Source organism: Hypomesus nipponensis, chromosome 19 (assembly GCF_054491055.1).
Source record: "Hypomesus nipponensis isolate SF chromosome 19, ASM5449105v1, whole genome shotgun sequence".
NCBI lineage: Eukaryota > Metazoa > Chordata > Actinopteri > Osmeriformes > Osmeridae > Hypomesus > Hypomesus nipponensis.
In genome coordinates this window covers 5,406,134-5,424,914 of record NC_140379.1, presented here as the reverse complement: position 1 = coordinate 5,424,914, position 18,781 = coordinate 5,406,134, and the positions used below count along the sequence as shown (strand labels likewise).

Below are 18,781 nucleotides of genomic sequence, written 5' to 3'. Positions count from 1 at the left end.
TTTACTTTCAGCACAAGAGAATGGGCGGGGTAAGGTTCTTAATGACATAATACTGGCTTTGCTGTGCTGAGGTTTCCTGGGCTGGACACATGCTGCATTACAGTGGCTTCAGCTCACTTCAGCAGACAGCTCTTTGTATGGCTTCAGTCCTGTCTATCTACACCGAGGCTTCTGGTTAGATTATTTTGTTTCCTTGCTGCTTTGGCCTATCTGGGTATTGGAGAAGTTTTGTCTCTCAAATAAGGTAGTTTGAATAAGCCCCTCCTCTACTGTAACATAAACTATAGAGTAGACTGCAGAGTAGACTGTAGACTCCTTAAATAAGCCGGCTAGATCAGGGGTTCCCCAATTTTTTTGCCCTGGGAGAATAACCGGAAATACTTTTTTCTTTCAGCTTTTCACTGGTCCTTGAGGGCCCCCCACGGCAGCCTTGCACCCCACCTTAGGGGGGTGGGGGTGGGGGCGGGCAGTTTGGGAATCTCTGGGCTAGATGAATGTTTTTATAAAGATTTAGAAAGTTCATCAACAGTTGTAAGAAGGGCTGCTAAGCCACTGAGAAATGTTGAGCAGAGGGTTAATACAAAAATAAGAACTAATTTTAAAGAGGGCAACCGGAAATTGCTTGTACATGGTAAGAAAACAATCCAAGAACTACAAATTCTCAAGACAGGCTCCAATTCAGAGGAAATCAATCCTAAGCTTTGGACAAATAAATGCATGTAATACACACTGTGTGAGAACAGTGAACCGTAAACAAAAATGATACACAATACGCAGTGTATTTTTATTTCCGGAACCAAATGTACAGAACAAGGGAAGTCTAAAAAGGGGATATGTGTTACACCTGGTCCATACATGTGGCCTTCTGTTCTGGTGTCCCCTGGGTGTGGTGCTGATAGGCCAGCCACCATTCCCCTGCGGACTGATCTGGCATGGCCAACCACAGTCCTTGTCCCCTACGACCCCCAGAGAGCCAATGCATGATTGGCATGGAGCTTGAACAGAAATGCTGACAAGTATTTGTGTGCCCTGACTGAGAAGAGCTCCAAAACAACTTTTTGTTGATGGGAGCCAGTTGTCTTGGACTCTTTGAAATGGTAGTTGATGGTCAAACCTGCATGGAAAATCTCACATTTCGCTTGGTAGGTTACTGAGGTTAGCTGCTAGCTGCGTGCCAGCACAGCTCAGCCTGGAATGGACTGAGACTCCCTGCAATGCAGTACTTGCATGTCTGTGTGGGAGAACTCCATTGTTTGAGTTGTGTTTGCAAGAGACACAGGGTGCTGAGCCGAGCTTCCTATGCTGGGAACAGAAAGTTTCGTGCTTGCTAAGGGGGAACAGAGAGAGCTCATCTCCCTCCTACACAGTCACTAGCCTGCTGTCACTAGCAGCCATTCTGACTGCCAGAGGGGTGTTGAGAGACAGAGAGGGGAGCAGGCTGTCTTAGAAGGTAACCATCCAATCTCCCTCCCTTCCAGTGAACATACGAAAAATACTTTTTCCATAACACCGTATACAATCCCCAATTAGCATGTATTTACCCATGATATATTAATTTAAAAAGACATTGCCTACTTGGTTATCACATTTTTATAACTTTGTTATAATACCAAGTTTCCTACAAAGTACCAGGTGGAACTGTTGCTATGCAACATTGCCAAATACTGACGAGCCAACTGACATCCTTCTGTAGCCTAATATGCAAACCCTACAGCAAAGGGTTAACAAAACCAAGAAGTCATTCCAGAGTCATTTGAATTAGCTAAGTAACCCCGAAAGACCTCCTTTGTAATTTAATGATCTGCCTTTATCTCTACAACCCATACAACCCAACAGAAAAAAAGCCCTCCCTGCTGTTTGCTGTATGCGTGTCCGTGTGTGTGTTTGTGAGTGTGTGTGTGTGTGTTGCACGCTTCACAACATGAACAGACAAGGCTCTCCTTCACGGTCTTGGCACCGCAGAAGCCTGAGTTATTATAGAGATAAAACACTTTAAAAGAAGTTCCCTCCACCCCACTCCAGAAGAGAACAAATGAGTGAGAGTAAACAAAAGGGAATTGGTTTTCCACGCATTTCCACAAGAGAATAGTTAGAAACATCTCCTCGCCTTTCAGATCTTACAAACATAAAAGGCAAAACGCAACAGTTTTTTTCTGAATAAGCGAAGACTAAAACACAAGCTCTCTATTGATTTAAATGGGATGCCGTTTTCCCTTACGTCATCGGGGGTGAAACAGAAATCAATAGGATGAATGAACGGAACGAAAACACAGATGGTTCAATACTCACTGAGAATGTGCAGACAGGCAGGAGACAGGGGACACTGTATAAGTGGATGACTACTAAAGACTAGCCTATAGCCAAAACATCAACATCAAGTCAAGCCATTTCAAACATTAAAACTACCATATATATATATATATATATATATATTATCTTTGATATGTGTAGCTAATAGCCCGGTTGTTGATTGATCAAGTCTACGTGGAGGCATCACAAACAACCATTAAATTCACAGATGGGATTATGCATTTTCCAGCTGCGTCTGTCCATCTCCTCTGCAGGTGACCACAGTAACAACGCTACATAAAAGAGGATGATTCCCGGTAAAGCTGTGTTTAACTTTTCCATCCGCGGACTAACTAGAAACATACAGACGTTAAAGAGAGGGGGGGGGCTTGAGCAGAATAGCAGCCTTGTTGGTCTCTAGGTGGTCTCGCCATTGCCAGAGGATGACCTGGGGGGGTTGAAACCCTTTGTTTTGACTGCCAAGTCAACCATTACAGTTATCTCACTTCCTTCCTCTTATTGAGTTCAGCTTCACTGCCAGTACATTGCACCTATAAATAGTAATAAATAGCATAAGAAAGTGGGAGGTTTTGCAGTGCAGCTAGGCAAGTGGGTTGTGGTCTCTAAAACAACAAGTTCTTTGAGAGTAATTCACTTTTAAAAAGGCACTGGCGATTGATCGCCCGTGTGCCCTGGGTAACACTCTCCCTCAGGAACTTGAGAGGTTGGCTCCATTGCCCTTCAATGGTATTCTTTGAATCACTTCATTAACTCCACTTAAACTCACTGAACAACAAAACACTGGTTAAGGTCCCAGCCTCAAAAGACGTAACTCAACTTAAAAAGGTACAATAGGTAAGTATTCTACAGTAAAAATAATAATATAAGGTTTTAACCCCTATAAACATGTTGTGTGAGCTAATGAGGACCTCAGAGTTGCTTAGCAACATATATGGCTTTGTGCCACTGGAATGTCAAATTCCGTTTCTCATATTTGAATTCAGTTTATATTATTACCAAGTGCAGCTTTGAGTCTAACTTGATGATAAAGGAGCTTGGACTTGCAACTAAGCTCTGTAGGGAACACCATTGACAATGGTTGTCCAGTCAAACACTTCCTAAAACATGTTTGTGTTGCGAGTGACAACCTCTGCACTTGTTTAATCCTAGTGGTATTGTATGTGATAAATTTAAGGCGTTAAATGTGCGGTTTTTCACACGAGGGAGTTACGCTTTCTCATCTTGATCTCACTGCCCTCTGTCACCGGGCTGGTATTCGCCAGACAAGAGTGGGAGGAGGGAGGACAGAGAGGGGGTGGTGTTGGCCTGGCTGACCGGGGCAGCGTACACCCCGACAGGATAGACTGAGTCTGTCTGGCAGGGGAGGAAACTCCATCATTGCTACAATTTAGTAGAGACCGAAAGGAATCCACCACAGGAAGGGGCCAGCAAGCACGAGGGGAAAGGAAGAGGTTGCCTAGTAGTAGTAGTTGTACTCTGGAGATTTTTATGAATGAGTGCTGTGAGTATTGGATGAATCACCACTCCCTGCAACATTAGTCAGCATGCAGCTCCACACCAGACCTAATTGCTTCACACACACACGCACCACCAGAGCACAGTGCAGGGAGGAGAATCAAAGTGTGTGTTTATATAACGTAGCTCTCTGTCTGTCTGTGCAACCACAACCGTAACGCCATATCTGCTCATGATCTGGAATGATGGCTTCAGAACATAGCCCAGATGGAAGCTCGATAAGACACCTAGCGTGAACATTCTGCCAAATGTAATCCAAACTGAGTTTTGTCAGGGCCGTGAGAAAAAGGTGAGGTAAAAGAAGCGCATACGAGTCATCCTTCTCCATCGCTGAAAGAAGCTGCAGGTGGTTCTCACCCCGGCCCTCCCTCTACCCACCCACCCACACAGGGACACAGAGTTACGAGCTTAAGATGCATCCTGTTTTCTCACCCTCACCTGTTTCCTTGGCTGAGACCATTCCATTGCGTGTATGGGCAGAAGCTCGGAATTCTGTTTGGTTTTACTAACGGCACCGAGTTCACACGATACACACGCTTTGCAGCCCCCCTCGCAGCAACCATCAGCACTGAACATTCGAACACCGCTCCAACACCCCTCCAGAGCACCCCCACTATTTTCACACACATTCTTTGACAATGACAGAGCGAGTCAATGGTCCCTGTAATGGCCGAGAGCGTCGCTCTACCCCCCGTTATGCTCCCCCCATCCAGCAATGACTAAGCCAGCTGGAATTCCTGCCTAATTATATGCCCACTTAAAGGGACAGCCACCCCTTCCTCTTCCCTCTACAACTACCACAAACACAGCACAAGCTGACTGTTGCTTCCGCAAGTTTGAAGAAGCTTACTCAACTGGTACAAATATACTGGCCAAAATCTTTCCCCATTTTGAATAGACCAAACATCCTGTGAGCTTCCGTCCCTTCGTTTTTGGCAAAAGTAAATATTCTGTCTTGTTTTGGGATGTCTTGAGATGAGATATCAAGTCTGTGCTGAACATTCGTAGAAGTAAACAGACGAGCAAAGCTACGAGCTGTTTTGGAATAGAGGCCAGAGTTGTCTCGGCAACCCTGCTTCCATTGGGGGAGGTCAGCAAGAGGCCAGGACTACTACAGGATACACTCGTAAGCAGTCGCTGTGACCTTGACTCTGGCATTGAATAACTCTGACACAGACACAATAACAGCTCAGGAGAAGGCTTTATCACTACCAGAGGAGCACTTAATGATGTGTGTGGGAGAAGCAGGGAGACAGACACAATAGCCACGTCTCATCATTGTATCGCCCGTTGAGGATGAAACCTCGTCTTTTACTTTTGACCAAATTAATGGCGGCAATAAAAATGGGAGGTTCATTCTGTTGTCTTTGACCACTCCCCACCTCCCCTTATCTCTGTTTCCGTTTTAGCTGAATGTTTGCTCCCCTGGTGCCGAACGGATGGGATCACTCAGGGCCACTTCATTAGTTGCTGTGTGCTTTCCTCTTTGCACTGAGGCCAGACTGCCTGAGTGGGCTTTAAGGCCTCATTCCCAGTCCCCTGACACATTTGCCCACTCCCAGCTACAACAGGCCAGGGAGAGAGTGTGTAGAGGAGGGGAAGGGATGAAGGGCCCAGGTTAATGGAGGAATGGAGTTGACTGAGTTCATGTGGACTGGCAGTTGTGTTTCCCCACTGGCTAGGGGCACAGCAAACAGCTCGAGCCTATCCCTTTACCTGCCAACCAGTCATTCTGGTTTGTTTTTCAGTGTGGCCACTGCCCCCTCCCTCCCTCACATCTAGCAGCACAAGCCACAAGGGGGGAGGAGGGGGGAGGGGAAGGAGACCAGGCCAGTCCAGCAGCCCAGTCACAAGCCTGAAAACACCAACACGCAATGTCAGCAAGGCCGTCCCCAAGTAAACAACTCTGTTAGCAAGAGACATACAAATCTGTCAAGCCAAAACATGGCTACTGTGCCACAAGGCAGCCTCTAAACTCCAGCAAAGAAAGGAACAAAATTGTACACTAATGGAAGGCGGTAACAGTACTGGAATTGAGTAGCTAGTTGAGTGTGCCATCATCAAATGTTATCAGTCCCCTGATGAAGGCATATGAACAGAGAGTTTCAGCGAGGAAATAGGAAACAAAGTCAAATATGACAGAAGAGAGCGCCGAGCAGACATCATCAAAATCCTTTCCTGTCAGTAGCTGACTGGTCTGAAAGTGCACACGACATGCCTTTTTCACCAGAGCTTTGCATTTAAACATTGCATAGGCTAACGTATCTTGACACAAACTCCCATTTCCTTTATCCAACAATGCAATAAAAAAAAATATCTTAAAGATTGGTTTCTTACACAGAAATATTGAAAAGGTATTATGGTCTACCTGAGAAAAACACTACCTGAAATGTCACCTAGACCTGGCTTGGCAGACAAAACCTTCAGGCAGGGTAATTAAAGAGAGGCAGCAGAGAGTGAGTGCTGCTCTGGTCCAGACTGACTGGAAACTACCACATGCCCTTGAAGAAACATCTGTGTTAGGAAAAACAAGGCAATTATATGAAGGGGGAGGAACTGCTAGAGCATTTTTCCTTCAAAGCAAACCTAACCATCTACTGCTAAACCATCCCTTAGATGAAACCAAGCTCCGCTACTTTGCCCACAACACTGTCAGAAAGGGACTTGGCCACCCTCACCCATCCCACCAATTATAAACATTGAGCCGGCCTCTGTTTCTCCATAGCTGATGGTCATATGAGTGAGGCTAAAAGAAGCAGATCTAAAACTCATTACTGTTTATACTCACCACGACAATACTAAATTGGCTCGTCACTTCAAAAATATAACGACACCAAAAATATAACACGGCTGTAAAAACAGTCAGGCTGCAAACATAATAGGCTGTGGCACTGTTGGTGAAGTGGGTAAAACCAGATTTGTTTGGCTTGAAACGACACAGAACTTGGGCAATCAAGCACCTAAGGCCGAGATTTTGGAACTGTGGATGCACCAGGGTTGCATGATCTAAGGCTCCGGGATACGGTCAACTCTCCGGGCGGCAAAATGGAAAATCTTAACGCAATTTACCTGGAAGTTGGTGAGACCAGAGTTGCGTGAAAAAGAAGTGCGCAACAATGCAGAAATTAATTAATTCACGGGGTTGAGATGGAGGTTCAATCCTAACCCATAGAAATTAAAAGAATACATGAACATCCCCCATGGACACGTACCAAGTAGGAAACCATATGTATGACAAATGGTCCCGATTTACCGGTGCTTTGGGTGCAACATTTGCTACGGGCTCATCTAGGTCTCCATTACGTTGCTTACAGCCCTGCTCTTTCTACTTTGTAATTTCCAAGTTGCTTTCATTACGCATGGCAATACTGTTCAGAACACAAAGGAAGCACTGGATTTGCAATAATATATTTAAATTACAACTCGGGATGTTGACAGTATTTATTGAATGCGTGTTGTTTCGAGAGGTGAGGTCAAAAAGGTGTTCAGGGGAGAGGTTTGAACGATTTCCAATTTACTGAGGGATATTTTCCCACCAGTATGTGGGCCTTGAGTGGGGGAAAAGACAGACAGATTTGAAAACCTCCAGGTCTGGCAAGTTTATGTCATCACCAGATTAAGGCCAAACTGGAGACACATGTGGGTGCCAACTGCTTGTCTTTCCACAAGCATGGCAGGTAACGTACAAATGAAAACCTCAGTCAAATCTATTCTCACCCTCTCACCCTCTGCATGCTGTACAAGGCACAATACTCAAACATAATATTCTACGTGTGACAAATCCCCCCAACCCATGATACAAGCAACAGATTTATTGAATAAGCCACATGAAAAATATTTTGTTGTATTAACTACCGAACATACCAATAAGCTCTATCAGTATATGTAGGGCTAGTAAACAAACAATCATATGCATTGAATATCTGTGAAGGCCATCTCAGTTAGTAGCATCTCTCAAAAGTATATGAGAAAACTCACCTTTCTGGCAGTGGTTGGACGTCCAGCAACGGTAGCTGTAGTTATGGAAGTTGGTCTGCTTGCAAAGGGGCTTGTCCTCGTTGATTCCAGGACACACATCCCCGCATTCTTTGGACTGCTTATTCCCATCAATGTAGTTGTTAAATTCAGCGTCCATGATAAGCGACCAGTCCACCGAGTCCAGATAGCAGAGCTCCGGGTTTTTCTCGATCCGGATGGAACCTCTGGTGATGTTCCTCAGGTTGTACAGGCCGATGTCCTTCAGGCTGGTCATCTCGAAGATCACCAGGGCATAGTTGTAGAAAAGACTGCGTCCTCGGATGACTGCGAGGTTGGGGAAGAGCGTGCTAAGGCTGTCCAGGCCGGACACCCTAAACAGGAGCAGGTAGTCGGTGATCATTGTGAGCTTGGGAAAGCTGAGGGTTCGGAAGACATCCTGGTTGGCATTATTGTTCTTGTCGCCAATGAGGAGGATCTGCAGGTAGCCCTCAACCACCGTGCAGTTCTCCAACCGACTAAATTCTCTGATGTCATTGCCAATGTCGATGCTGGGACCACAGACTGAACAGGAGATAAACAAAAAGAAAACATTAAAAACAGCACACACATAACTGGGTAGGAGTAATACGACAGGTCGGAATTTGCTTACTATAAAAAGAAGAAATGGTAATTGACAAGTTTGCCTGTGCATTTATTTTTATTACTAGCAAGTAATTCAAATGTGTGAATGTACTATGGGCATGAAGGTTTCCCTACTTCAATTACGTAAGCTAAATCTACACAATTACCATCTACCAATCTATTTTGTGAAAACTTGTTCAGTATTTTCGCTGTGCACTCTTTCTTTTGTAAAAATGTCCAATGACAAAGCAAATACTTTTTTACTGATTAATTGAGCCATAGGCAAATATCACACTTGATAATCAATGTAGGCGGAATAGTAAAATCTTAATGAAATTCTACAAATATTGCTGGAATCATACATGTAAGTAGGCCTTCAACGCCTCTTGAACACAGACATTTGACATGATCCAGGTAATGCTAGTAAGGTTGTTGTCCCTTTCTACACCATCCACTTGTCGTCACCTACTGTCATCACACTCTGCCTGCTGATGCCACCCAACACTCGCTGACCTATAAATTACAGGGGAGAGGGGTGATAGAGTGACTTCTATACAGCAGACAAACATCTTAACCCCCTGCAATTTCACTGCATGTCATTTTGGAAGGCTTTAAAGAGGATGAGGCCGATCTTCATTACTGAGATTATGAGAATTTGAAAGTGGGGTCAAAATACACCTCTCCTTAACCACTCACGCTGCTAAGCAAACAGACTATCTCTATTGCATGTATATGCCTCCAAATCACATATTTACATTAGATACGTTTTCAGAAGGCTGTCAGACACTGCTGCAATGCTGTGAAACAGCTTTAGTGGCTCAGATAAGACCTACAACCATCTCAATTGAGCCAAACAGTTTATCAGTTAAATCTGACTTACGCGTAGGAACTTTCAGTTAATTGCACTCTCAAGTCCCAATTGATAAGTCAGACTTGAGCAGCCCTGGGCAAACATAGCCACACAAGGAATCTTTACATTGCCCAGTGCCAAAGTGAGAATAAACTTTTTCGGATTTCGATGGGAGAGCCTAGCTGCTGCATGTCCAGCAACCACTAGGGTTAACAGTAAAACCCAATTACACACACTTCACAAACTCCTCACTCTTTCCAATCAACAGAACCAACTCTGTTTTGCTTGTGAATGTATTTTTACATGTTCTATTTTAAAAGCCTGGTCTTTTTTCCACACACTATGAATTGGATGAATCGGGCAGGCTTGTTTACAGTATACTTGGAAAAATGGAAATTTTGTGGTGACACATAAAAGGAGGTAAAAATTGCATGTTTTAACTCTGACCGACCTAGTAAAACACACAGGCTCGCACATCTACAAGATTGAAGATTTAATAATAATTAGACACAATGAGATCAATTATCTGTGAAGAATGCTGCCCATTTCCTCAATTGAAAACAATTAGTCCTACCTTCCAAAGTTATATCTCCTGCATTTTAATAGCATTACCAACATAACATCCCTTTTGTGCATCAAGGAGTATGCTTTTATTTGATAGGACTTTCCTAAAGCAAACATTTCAAGGTCCACACCCAGTTGGTTAACCAAAATAATTATTGAATGAAATTGAAAAGCCAAAAGAGCAGAAGTTAAATAGACAGTGTTGTTCTTCTGGTTGGTTCTAATATTCTGAGATTGTGCTATGCCCCAAGTAAACAAATACTTGTGAATGACACCACTACAAAAAGGCCAGAGTTAAAGGTCATATTCTGCATATTAGATTCTTGGGGTCTTGGTCCATTGCTGGCCATGCAACACCACAAACACTTGGCTTGATAGCACAGGCTACACTAAAAAACTGACGACTCCTGTTTGCCATGCAATTGAAGGTCGTTCCCATTCCCAATAAAAATATTATTTAATATAATCACCCCTCTGTCTCTCTGTCTTACCCCCCTCAAATTTTTTTTTAATAAATCTAATTCAAAGTCGCTTGTTCTCAATGTAACTTATTAAACTTTCGCACGCCAATGCAAAGTTGGAAACTTATATTGCAGGAACGCAGTCCATGCGTAGGTTACAATACACCACCTCCATGTGCAGTTTGCATGAGCAAAAATAGGCTCTATTCATTAATCCTGTGGTCGTCTACCTGCATCAACCTAGCCTGCTGCAAAACCTAGCCGGCTATCCCTATAATACTCTCATTGGCAACCACTGCAAAACGTTGGGACAAACAAGTATTGTCTCATTTTTATACGACGTGATGTTTGATATCATATGATGAGGTACTGCAATCGTTCAAAAATAAAATTGCTAAATACAATTCTAGTCTACCTAGCTACCACCAACACAAAAAAAAGGTTTGGACATGACCAGTTCATTGTGAATTCAATAAATGTTGCATTTGCGAACACATTTGAGTGACTTTTATACAACCTCGGTTAAAGTACTTTGTGGTTGCCCTTGGGTCTCATTATATAAATGTTTTAGTAAAAGGTACCCATTATATGATCTATGTTCATCACAAGCATAACAACGCTCTAGCAATGCGACTTCCCCGGCACGAGCTCCGAAGTCTGTGGCGATGCGTGGCTATGAGCATGGGTGGTGTAGCCTACAAGTCCATGTTTGAGAAAGGATAACATTAAAACGAATACCAATATGTCCATGTGTTGGTTTGGATTGTTTTAGCCATTGGTATAACAACAAACCCATTGATTGTGCCAGCTAACTATGGTATTTAAACTGATTCAGGACGTAGCCGAGGAAAGGCGCATTGCTAGCTTGCTAAGGTTATCTTTGTGTTCCCAATCCCAAACAGGGAATAACTAGCTAGTTGCGAGAGCAAGCCTGCTAGCTAGTAGTAGTAGCCAGCCATTATCCACTTACTTTCTCCATTCGCGGGCCAAAGGCAGATCGTGGAGACGCACAACAACAGACCACAAAACAAGGTCAAATGATCCTTTTCTGTACAAGACCTCATTCCTGTAATATAAATCCTTCCCGGCCTGATAAATTAAAAAGGTTAATGTATAACCCGATTAATTAACAGTGCCAAAGACAGACACTTCTGGACATTCGCAAACGTCCACGAACGTATGTTCACTGATTTAAAGTAAATTTCTTGGGGGGGGGGAAAAACCTTGCCCAATGTCCTGTCGGTGCCACAAATTAACTTGTAGCTGGCTAGTAGCAATTGGGAAGATGAAAATCCCAGAAAGAGACTGGCAACACGCAGGCAACCTAGAAGACGAATGTTTCTCATGTGCTATGGAATTTCTTTGAGTCCGCTGCAGGGTGAACTCAATCCAGCAGAAAATTGGAGATTTGTCTTCTTCGGCAGATAGTATATGATGATCATAATAATACATCAGTAGCCCATCTGATCATTCTTGAGAACCACCAATTGATGTAAGAGATGTTTTAGAAAAACATGCGGTAGAAATGTCTACCCCTTGGTATTCCGCATCTTCAGACTCCATTTCTTAAAAATAAATGGCAATTTGCTGGTTAAGGCTCCTCACAAGCTAAAATGAAATTCTAACAGTCCTTGATGGTCAAAAAGCGAACAGAATCATATATGAGGACCATATGCTTTCCTCGCACGTGAAAGGAAGAAAAACGCAAACACCCTCCCAGAGTGTTAGGACACGACGTTTGATCCGAAATATCCGCCAGGACAAAAATGGTTTCAACAACTGCACCGTTATCTGCCTCCCACCCTCCTACGTCTTCACACGCTCATTAAGTCAGACCACAATTTCAAACTGAATCCACTTTTGTCACATGAGAGCATAATAATTCAATGTTTCCGTCTACTCGAAGTACATTATCTGATATCATTGGTTGACTTGAGACTATCTTCTGGCTAAAATCATATTTCAGTCTGCAGTGTGGTTGTGGCCATCCTCGTCTGCTCCGTAGGCTCAACGCTGTAAACAAGGCTCGATTTCTCAGTCACACACACGACAGACTACGTTCTACAAGGCTGGAAAGAAAGACTGGAAAAAAAATCCAGTATTGGGATTGTTTTCCAATTCCCCAAACCATAGATTTTTTATGAGAACTACTGTGAAAGATACACAGAATATCAAAAGCAGATACCATTTTAATATAAAATTGGATAATTATGCTATGCTATTCATAAGTATAGGCCTATAGCAACAACCGATAAATTAATTCAGCTATGAAGCCCACCTGAAATTCTTATTGGAAAATACAAAGAAATAGTGTGAACTTTAGAACGACCTTAAATGTTTAGTTAGTGTTCACCATGATACTTTAGATCTTCAGCGATTTGGGATTACTTAGGCAATTTGAGCTGAAAAGTATTTGGAATGTTGATGTTTATTTCAATTCCCTTGCAATCTTATGTTCAAATGTTTAGGCCTAGTCAATCATCATCAGCCAATCATGCGCAACGATATGTTGATGTTCATCAAGTGTTCAATAGGCTAATATATGAATAGGCCTACTCATTTATTCAATCAGTTTTTATGTAGTTTTGAGTAGATGCAAAAACAGTTGTCCTGCTTTTTACAATGTTATTGTGACTGTTGCCACCTTGTGGCACGAGCGTTCAAGATTGCGCCAACAGAGCAAACTCTCTTCTAGATGTGTAGTGTTTAACTGATTGCAGTAGTAGCCTAGGCTATGATTAAAACCAGTTAAGGTCAATATGAAATCTATAAGAGATGATTGCAGTACAATTTGAATACAGATTAACTATATAATATCACTAATATAGTGTAATTGATATTTTCCTCAATTGAATCTTTGGGGTGATGTTGGGCATTGGGATGTTACCAACAGCCAATTATGTTAACCAGGGTGATTTCAGATTCTAATCTTTTTCATTATAAAATAAGAATTTAAGATGTAAAATTCATAAAATGATCTTATAATTTTCCTTGTTGTATTATTAACTTAATCCAACATTTTATTTGGGCAGGAGAAGAGGAAATGAGACAGGATACTTCTGACTGTAGGTGGTCTTTAATGCTGAGTGAGAGAGTAGAAGCCAGATAAAGCAGTACAGTTGAAGAATCCCTGACAGTTTTGATTATCCCCATAATTATGAACTTCTTTCATCAGAGAGAAGAGCACAAAAGCATTATTTGAACGCCACCGATTACCTCAACTCTGGCGAGGCGAGTTAAGCTTCCGTCACATTCCTGCAATTACCGCACGAAAAAAAAGAACCGAATATCAGTGCCCACCCAAGACGACAAATACAGTGAGTCACCCTTCAACAAGCACATACTGTACCAACATGACCCCCTTTTGCCCAGTAAATGTTGTGCCTGTCCACTTCCATTTGTTAAGTCCTCATAAAAGTACCGGCAGGCCCACCTACCTTGACCGCCTCTGATGGTTTAATTCTCTCACTGCACTCATGTGGAAATAAACGTGTTTACCACCAATGGGTCACACATGCTAATGAGCGTCTGTTTGTTTTTCACTGTGCTCATGCAGGAGGAATGGAATTTGGGGGAAAACAGGGAAAAATAATAGATGATGTTCACAGCCTAATGAACATGTTTTAAAGAGAAAATTGTGGACAATAAATCTGAGGACATTGTTGTTGTTTTGTTTTTCCTTTTTTTTGTGTAAAATCCTGACTTTTACTTTTTGTACTGAAACAATACAATTTAAGATCGGTTGAATACTTACTTCAATATCATTCAAATAATATGTACTGTATATTAATAAATATTCAAAATATGAAGGTTTTTACAGATAATTTCAAATTCCACATGCGAATAATCTTTTCCCCTAATAACAGGGTCTGTCTTTACGTGACTCTATTACCTTCAAACAGTTGTGGCAGAAAATATTGGATACCAACACATTTGTTAAATTATAAGGTCGCTGAAAGATTTTTTTTTCAGGAGATGCATGTTTCCTATCTTACCAATAGAGGTCCCTGTAAGCATTTAAGAAAACGTCTCATTACCTCATGCAGTCCAGTTCTGTCTTGTCTAGGTGACAGCAATGTTATAACAAGCCATTTTCATGCATGTAGCACTTTCCTAGACAAAGTTAGCAGGGGGTGCATTTCGTGGCAACACACAACACAGCCTTGAGCCCTGCCCTGAAATGCTTTTTGATTCGAGTGATTTGTGCACGCGCTCCGCGAGGGCGTGCCTTTTTAGATGGGGGTGCATCTGTGAACACAACACCGGAAACGACCGAACACATCCGCCAGCTGTCAGGCAAGCTACTACAGTTAGCTAACAACATCTCTTGTGACTTCTGAATTTATCTTACTTTTCAGTGAAATATGATCAAAGCTATTTTAATATTTAACAACCATGGGAAACCACGGCTCATTCGATTTTACCAATATTTTGTGAGTACTGATATAGACGATGCTTTTGTCCACCAAGTAGAATACGACAGGCTTGCTAACGTTAGCTTTACACACTACCGGCTCGGATGATATGATCTTGTTATGAATGATGTGATCACCCACTGTGTTATAGGAACAGATACAGATATACTAGGTAGTTAGGAACTATCCATCTGTTCGGAACAGATACAGATATCTCGTGCTAGTCGAAATGCTGAAGTAACGCTAGTTAGCTGGCTTGCTATCATACCGTTTCTTTAGATAGCACTAGCTAATTAGCTAGTTATTCATCTGTCATTTTAAGCTTTTGCTTTGACTGTTTAGCAATCCTAGACATAAAGCTAGCTATTATTCTCGTTTGTTTAGGCGGAAGATTTGCAGCAACAGATCATTCGAGAGACGTTCCATTTGGTGTCTAAGAGGGATGACAACGTCTGCAACTTCTTGGAGGGTGGAAGGTAGCCACTGTACTAACAATCAAAGCTCCTAGATAGACAAAGCAACAGTTAAACTGCACACGAACAAACGGTAACGTTATGAAGCTAACAAACTGTCTGTGTCGATCATTTCAGCAACAGTTCTCTCCACACTATTATACTAGTCTAGTTATCTGGCAACGGTGTCGTACCAAAAAAAATCACAAAATAATCTTCTTGTACTTGGTTTAGACAAGAGCAAGTTGAAGGGAGCAGTGACTTTGAATTTGAAAGTGAATTTGCACTGCCATTAAATATCGACATTTAAAGGCCTTTATCTAGTCCATTGAAAACTATTCAATACAAGCAAATGCAGTGGAGTTGTGGTTTTACACATTACTGATAGCTCTAGTAGTTAAATAACAATAACCTAGTTTTAAATAACAACTGTTTCAGACATTTAGAAAACTTTGTGTGCACGCAAGGAACAGCAGACAACTAGGGGGATGTGCCTTTTGGGTCTTTATTTTCAAAATGACATCATACTAACCAGAAACTATGATATGAGAAAGAGATCACATTGTATAGTTAATGAGCGTTTAACTGCTGAGAAGGATGGTTGTAGCTCAGTGGTAGAGCAGGTGACCGTGGATCAAGAGATTCATTGCTTTAGAAAAGGCCTTCATATTAAAATGTATACGTTATCATTAGTCACAGCAGACATGTCTAACTTTGTTTTGTCTCTGTCTACAGTCTAATTGGCGGCTCAGATTACAAGCTGATATACAGACATTATGCCACACTCTACTTTGTGTTCTGCGTTGACTCTTCAGAAAGTGAGCTTGGAATTCTTGATCTTATACAGGTGAGTTGCACTCCATTACTGCTCGAGGCAATATAAAAATCTGCTTAAATACATCCTAAGACTTGACTTGACACAGGAGTAGGTTGTTGTGGAGCTGTTTCCAGCCAGTGTGGTTATGCATATTTTTGGAGTTAAATAAGTTTCATAACTGCAACTGATTCCTATTTTAAAAGCATTGTTTTCACATAGCCTATCATTACAGGTGTTTGTGGAGACCCTGGATAAATGCTTTGAAAATGTCTGCGAGTTGGACCTTATATTTCATATGGATAAGGTGAGATCAAATAAATAAAATACATTCTCTCATCCTAAAAAGTTTGCTGTGTGGATATAAGGATTCTAATGTGGTCCAACTCACATCTCTTCTAAATATCTGATCTTTTTCAAATCAAGAAACCAATATAGCAATATATATATATGTATTACTGTATGGGGGAGTCAGGTGGCTAAGCGGAGGGAATCGGGCTAGTAATCTGAAGGTCGCCAGTTCGATAAGAACGTCTGCTAAATGACTAAATGTGACATGTAAACGTATGGAAACAGTCATCTTAAGATTTGCATGGCTGTTGTAGAGTTCAGCAAGATAAGGTTAATGACAGTAGTTAACTATTGAAAACAAATATATATATATATATATATATATATATATATTTTAGACAATGCACAATTTGCTTCTCATAGAGGCGGTCTTTTTTTACTCTTCCTTACACAGCCTTGATGACCTAGCTGTGGGCAACAGTAAAGCGCTGAGGAGGGCATATAAAACCCATCTTGATTTAATTGAACTCGGCAGGAAATTGAAGTCATGTGGCCCAGTGGTATTTGAGAGCAGTATTTGAAGTCAGTACTTTGAGTTGCAGAAAATATAAATGCCTTGTGGCAAAACCATGGAAAGAAATTACCCTGCTGGAAAGGGATTTAGGGTTACCCAGGACAGTGAGTGCTCTCAAGTGCAAGCATTGGTAATTCCAACCCTAGTATTAGTAGTATATTGACAAATCAACAAGTGCATTTCTATCCCTTTCACTATCAGCTGGAACTTGTTCATCTTTTCCATTTTCAGGTACACTACATTCTGCAGGAAGTAGTGATGGGTGGTATGGTGTTAGAGACCAACATGAATGAGATTGTGGCCCAAGTGGAACTACAGAACCGCATGGAAAAGTCAGAGGTAAGCATGGCCTCGTGTCACCTGTTCTTTGTCATCCCCCTTCCATCATCATTAATGAAAATGCGTGATTTACAATGACTCATTTCATTGGCAACATTCGGCTAACCTTTTCCCAGATGAAGTAGGTATTTTCTTGTGTAGAACATGTGTATTTTAATCCCTCGTGGTTTTGTTCAGGGGGGATTTTCTGCTGCTCCGGCACGTGCTGTCTCAGCTGTGAAGAACATGAACCTCCCAGAAATGCCACGTAACATCAATATAGGAGACATCAATATCAAAGTTCCCAGCCTGTCACCATTCTGACCAGAGAGAACAGCAGGCCATGCTGTCGGGCCATAGGAGAGATTTCTCTCTCACAGTCTGCTCTAAAGAAGTAATGTGCTACTGATCAATCAGGCTAAACGTTAATATTCTAGAAACAAGAATATGGATTATTTTGTCTTTAAGATGAAACCGTAACCGCTTTTTCTGCAATCATTCATCTATACCTCTGGGCAGATGTATGTAGTATAATTCTTCCTGTACATTTCAATTCAGATTTCTCCAGTTTTGTGATTTGCACAGCATTTGCAGGTTTTGCTTCAAAACTTAGAGTAGCAAAAATGTAATTTTTGTTTTGTATTTGGTGTCATGTTAATCAATTGTGGTTCATTGTACAATTAGTCACCGTTTCATAGGAGCGGTCACATATGTTAGTGTGTTGGGTTGTTGAGCTTTTTTCTTTGTATAATTTGTCCAAGTGTCACCAAAGCTATTACTGTGTTTCCAGCTTTTGTTACAACAATCCACACTTTTGTCTGTTGAATTAACCTGATTTATTAGAATTTACTCAATATGTGTACAGCTCATATCCAGACATTAGCCTGTACATTTATGTTTAACTAGGTCAATGTGTTTCAACACTAACTATAATCCAAGTGGAACATGTGTTATATTTTTCTTTTCCTTTTTACTAAATATTGACATTGTTCCCATACATTTTAAGTTTCTGCCACACAATTATGACAATACAATTTAGTAATGTCTGGAAATATTTATTTGGATTTGAAACCTCTATGCAACATTGCTGAATAGAGACAACAAGCATACCTTTACTATATGCTATTAAATTAAACAATTATATGCATTCAACCCAGGGCCATGGTTGTGTTCACCATACAATATTTGATAAAAAAAAACATGTATACTGTACAACATTTCTATGAAAAGGTTATTTAAAATGCATGCTCTATATAAAGGTTCCTTGCATTGTAAAACTGACAGTTGACTGAATTCTATTGGTAAAAAGGCTCAGCCATATAATACAGTTAGGGTTATTATAATGTATTTGAAAATAAAGAAGCTGTTTGAAGTAGCTAGTTGCTGTCTTGTGCAGTCTTCTTGCAGACTTGTTGAACATGTACAGTTGTACATTTTGTACCATATGGCATGATTCCTTCTCCTTCCCATGGGTTACAATCTTTAACCACAGTGAGATCACTGGTTTGTTCATACATTCTTTCACTCCCCCTTTCAGGATGGTGTTTTTTTCCCTCCTCACATCTTTCTGGTGTAGTACTAGGAAACACTGCAGCCCCCCCCCCATTCTCACAGATGG

At 41.5% G+C, this 18,781-nt stretch overlaps 2 protein-coding genes across 2 annotated transcripts in view; one reads left to right on the top strand and one right to left on the bottom strand.

Annotated features, from left to right (window-relative positions):
* LOC146246663 (insulin-like growth factor 1 receptor) overlaps window positions 1-12,301 on the bottom strand; it is a 55,079-nt gene extending 42,778 nt beyond the window's left edge. Inside the window, exons 1-2 of the mRNA XM_084681914.1 lie at window positions 11,270-12,301; window positions 7,804-8,364 (exon numbers count right to left, since the gene is read on the bottom strand). Of these exons, the coding sequence (XP_084538040.1) occupies window positions 7,804-8,364; window positions 11,270-11,363 (655 nt within the window). The 5' untranslated portion in view covers window positions 11,364-12,301. The remainder of the gene's footprint in view (window positions 1-7,803; window positions 8,365-11,269) is intronic.
* A 2,270-nt stretch (window positions 12,302-14,571) lies between these two features.
* On the top strand, window positions 14,572-18,538 carry ap3s2 (adaptor related protein complex 3 subunit sigma 2). Its single transcript, XM_084683048.1, has 6 exons — window positions 14,572-14,732; window positions 15,099-15,190; window positions 15,902-16,013; window positions 16,216-16,287; window positions 17,077-17,184; window positions 17,362-18,538. Exons 1-6 carry the CDS (start codon window positions 14,664-14,666, stop codon window positions 17,485-17,487), a joined length of 579 nt encoding a protein of 192 aa, XP_084539174.1. The 5' UTR covers window positions 14,572-14,663; the 3' UTR covers window positions 17,488-18,538.
* The last annotated feature ends 243 nt before the right edge of the window (window positions 18,539-18,781 follow it).